Source organism: Panthera onca, chromosome D1, assembly GCF_046562875.1.
Source record: "Panthera onca isolate mPanOnc1 chromosome D1, mPanOnc1 haplotype 2, whole genome shotgun sequence".
Taxonomy (NCBI): Eukaryota; Metazoa; Chordata; class Mammalia; order Carnivora; family Felidae; genus Panthera; species Panthera onca.
This window is the reverse complement of record NC_138348.1, coordinates 33,570,611-33,575,400: the sequence shown is the minus strand read 5'-3', so window position 1 is coordinate 33,575,400 and position 4,790 is coordinate 33,570,611. Positions and strand designations below refer to the sequence as shown.

The following is a 4,790-nucleotide window of genomic DNA, read 5'->3' as shown; positions in this document are numbered from 1 at the left end:
TTCAGCTTTTGTTCCTGTACAGACTAGCAGCTGATTACTGCAATAATCAGTATTCTATATTGCTATTGTTTCCCAAGTATTGCTATTAAAAATTTTACTTAACTAACCATTTCCAAACAAAACTGCCATGTCTTACAAGGCAAATTTGCCTTCAAAGTCACAAACTTTGAAAATGATAATGATAAGCATACTTAACAAATCCAATCTAACTGGTACTTATTTAAAATGTGAAGCAGTATTCCTGCAGGGTAATCACCCTCCCCCCCCCCCCCATATGTTAATAGCAAACCGATCTTTCTGTGGTGGGAATTCTATTCACCCTGTTCCCGTTTTCTCCTTCAAGTTAAATTCTATTTTGCAAGGTTTCCCTTCCAGTCTTAAAAAAAAAAAAAAAAAAAAAAAAAAAAAAAAAAAAAAAAGATCCTGTACCTTTAATACAAGAGACCTGGCGAGAGGTTTCTTTCCAAACTTGTTCCCTGGCTTCCAAGTGACGAAACCAGCTGTAATTTGAGAGCAGAGAGATCCTCAGGATATCATTAGCCAAAGGAAAAGCTCCGCATTCCCACCCAGTGCAGAGGTTGAAATAGTATCAGAAGGCCAGAGTCTTTCTCTCCAGCCACAGGCTCCATCTTTCAGGAGCAAGGGGGAACTCGGAGAGAGAGTGGGGCAGCAGAGCCCGCGGCCTGCCAGCGCCCTGGAGGAGGGCTTCCCTCTCCTGCCCTCGATCCCGCTGGATTGACCCGGCTGAGTTCCAGCCTAGAGCGCAGGAGCGCAGAGCCGGGGCGCCTCCTGCGCTACCCAGGCGCTGGTGACAGCCACATGAAGCCTGCTGGGGAGGCGGGGCCAGGGTGCAGCAAGCCGGCGGGGACCGAGGCTGTCGCCGTCTTAGGGAGGCACTGACTGCCAAGGGGACCCCCTCCCCTCCATCGTGCCTGGGCGAACAGTCTTCTCCAGGGGTCCCCTGTCATCCTGCCTATCCAGGATGGTGCTGCTGAAGTTCCTCTGGATGGGTTTCTTCTGCCACCTGTGTCAGGGCTACTTCGATGGCCCTCTCTATCCGGAGATGTCCAATGGGACCCTGCACCACTATTTCGTGCCCGACGGGGACTATGAAGAAAATGATGACCCCGAGAAGTGCCAGCTGCTCTTCAGGGTGAGTGACCACCGGCGCTGCTCCCAGGGGGAGGGGAGCCAGGCCAGCAGTCTGCTGAGCCTCAGCCTTCGGGAGGAGTTCACCGTGCTGGGCCGCCAGGTGGAGGATGCTGGTCGTGTCCTAGAGGGCATCAGCAAGAGCATCTCCTACGACCTGGACGGGGAAGAGAGCTATGGCAAGTACCTGCGGCGGGAGTCCCACCAGATCGGGGACGCCTACTCCAACTCGGACAAGTCCCTCACTGAGCTGGAAAGCAAGTTTAAGCAGGGCCAGGAACAGGACAGCCGGCAAGAGAGCAGGCTCAACGAGGACTTCTTGGGGATGCTGGTCCACACCAGGTCCCTGCTAAAGGAAACACTCGACATCTCTGTGGGGCTCAGGGACAAATACGAGCTGCTGGCCCTCACCATCCGGAGCCATGGGACCCGGCTGGGTCGGCTGAAAAATGATTATCTTAAAGTGTAGGTGTGAGGGTGCGCTGCCTGGGAGAGGGCATCAAATCAGCCCCGTTGTGGAGGGTGGGGACAGAAGCCGGGGCTAACGTCTCCCTTATACTTATTATTTTTTATATCTGGATTTGCACTTGGAGAATCATCTGAAGTGATCTTTAAAAAGAAATAAGCGAGGGCCGAGCTGTTTTGTTTTTGTACATTATTTATGGGATTGCTATTGACTTGTTACTTGGAAAGACCGATTTAAAGCCATGCCTCCCGCCTTTCTTAGAGGACTTTCTAACTCTGCACAGACACCTGTTTCCGCCACGTCTAGAAGGACACGGTTTATGCAGGAGGGAGTGATTAACCTTCCCCATCCTGGAGAAAATACCCAGAGAGCAGAGCACATGGTTCCTTTTCACCTTCAGCCTTCCCTCTTGGGCTTTGAAAGCTGTCAGTTGTCTGAGGTGCTGTGCGGCCTGCCTGCCAGCGGATGCCTGTTTCTCCTCTTTTTCTCTCTTAATTTATTAACCGTGGTCTTCAAGGTTTTGTTTTTAGTTTTTTGGGTTTTTGTGGGGGGTTTTGTAAGAGTATTGGCTGGAAGCTATATGCAAATAGTCCTTTGCAGGGAGACGTTTGAGGTGCCTCTGTGAGTGTGTGTAAGCTGAAGTGGCCACATTGAGGAAGTGCAAGCTTTGTGGGGGATACACACTCATGTTGCTAAGCTGACTTGCTGTGTCTCTCACTGCATGCCTGTGTCCTCAGAGCTACAGTCCATTAAAAAAAAAAGTCGATTGTTTGAACACACCCCCAAATGCCTATGTTGTAGCTTACCAATGTATTCGTTCTGGTTTGGGGGTTTTCTTCTGTTTGCTTACTGGAAACTTGTACTTCAAGTAGGGGGGGATTCTAATTCTAATAACTCCTGAACTAAGTTTTATTATTCAGCCAATAAATATGTTCTCGTATAATGCTGGCTTATTTTCTAATTGATATCCATAACTTTTGTATTGCAAAGAGGAGTCAGTGCAAGAGGAAAGAGAAGGGTGGGATTTAAGCCAGTTTACTCAAAGTATGTGATAAAGAAGGGAGAGGGATGGCTATGTAGTTGACAATCCTCCCTGCCCTGGCCACCCTTACCCATGTTCAAAAGAAAACAATCTGGGTCTTGCCAGAAGTTGATCTCTGCTGGTCTGCCTAAAAACTCCAATTTTTCCAGTTTTTTCTGCAGCACCAACTGGAAAAGTTGATGACAAGTCTCATAAGTTTTATGCTCTCAGAATGCAGAGGGAGGATTCCATTCTAAGTTCTAGGAATTGTAATGATGTTTAATAATTATGAAGCCAGGTCTATGTCATTGATCAATGACTTTAAAAGGTGGAAATGCACTTTATTTCATGTCTTTCCCCAGCCCCTCACTCTCATCTTAAATATGCTTTCCTTTCACACACACACACACACACACACACACACACACACACACACAGAAAAATAAATATGTGCATAATCTACTGTTCAACAGTGAACATTTTTTTTTTCTCTCTCATGCACAAAGAATCCAGTTTCCTATTGCAATGATGTTTCCAATACATCCTCCTATTACTCTAGAGGAAACTGAGGCCCAGAAAGCGACTGATCATCAGCTTGTTGTAACAGCTCCAGGTCTCTTAGATTTAAGTACAGAACTTTCCACATTGCTCTTTTCAAGGATGCTGAGCGATGAGAGGGAGTGGTCTGAGACCTGAACCTTTGCATCGCTACCTCATTATTTAAAATAAAAAAGGAAAACACATGGAATAATACTTGAAAGAATCATTTGTAATTTCTTTTCATCACTCAGGGGTCTGCTTTTAGCTGCCTCTGTAGTGGTGTGTGGGGAGAGGGTAAATGATTGTTTAAAAGGGTTTTCTTCTTTATTCTATGAAAGATGAGGGGAAAAAACAGGAGATGACTTTTGGCACTTAAATGATTGTAGTTTGTTGTCACCACACTTAATATCTCAAAACATCCCCATCACTCACTTCCAAGTATCCAAGACTAATCCATAGACACATTAAATGTCATCTCTTCGATTTTCCCGTCTGGGATAGGAGAACAGTAAGCAGGTGATATGGCTGGAAAACTGGTCTCCTGTGCATGCTGATTTCAATCAGTCCCTAAAGGCTGCGTACAGTACTGTGCTAATGATTTAAAAGGCCCAGATGTAAAGAGTGCTGTCCCCAGTTAGAAATGCCTTCCATGGGCACAGAGAGCGGTGGCACATGTGCTACAAATTTGAAAACCCTGAAACAGATTATGTATGAGCTTCTTTCCAGTGTGAACATTCTATGATTCCTGCAAAACCAGAACGAAATTATCTGACATTGAATCATCCATTCAAGGCTAGATGTACAGCCAGTAATCCCACAGAGTCTTATGTAAATGACCCTAGAGGGCAAATGAGAATTTCCAGGTCGGGGGGAGTGATCTGTCCTTGTTACCAACCCAGAGGCTAGCATCACAAGGCTTTTCCAAATCCTCTTACAGTGGGGAGCCAGCCCCACTTAGACCTTTCCTCCCTACTTCCTTGTTATGCTTATAGGACCTCCTTAATCTCGAGGTGACACAATCTTTTAAATAGTGCTCCTTTATTTCTTAGACCATGAAATAATACTTTGAGAATCTAAAGAAAACTACATGCTTTCTTCCATGAGAAACCTTACAAAACACCCGTACAACTTAAGATACTCATTATTTTTATAAATGTCAACCATTTCATACGTGTCAGGTACTGAGTGAGGTTGTAGGTAATTCTGGGATATTACAAAGCCTTGGGACTTAATCTAACTAAAACTTCTTAAAAGCCTTGTGGAGTTTTATTTGGAGTAGGAGGAATTTCTTGTTATTGTTATAATTTGTAGTTACTTATAACAAAAACAACAACAAAAAAACAGCTAACTTTTTCTGAGAACTCAATATTATCAGTCAGGGCCTGAGTTACTTCTCTTAATTCTAGCAACAAACTCTGTAAGGAAAGTGTTAGGAGAAAAAGAATTAACCTATGCCAGTGCTTCAAACAGTACTGGACACAGAGTGAATCCTCAATAAATGTTACTTACTATTATTACTGGTATTATTATTATCTTTGGTTTTCTAAAGGAGGCCCAGAAAGCCTAGGTTATGTTCTCCAGGTGAGAACTGGGTGATGTCTTATATTCTCCACT

The 4,790-nt window shown here is 44.9% G+C and overlaps 1 protein-coding gene across 1 annotated transcript; it reads left to right on the top strand.

The window, feature by feature from the left end:
- Positions 1–439: 439 nt before the first annotated feature.
- On the top strand, positions 440–3,061 carry FIBIN (fin bud initiation factor homolog). Its single transcript, XM_060606239.3, has one exon. The coding sequence runs from the start codon at positions 983–985 to the stop codon at positions 1,616–1,618; it is 636 nt and encodes a 211-aa protein (XP_060462222.1). The 5' UTR covers positions 440–982; the 3' UTR covers positions 1,619–3,061.
- The last annotated feature ends 1,729 nt before the right edge of the window (positions 3,062–4,790 follow it).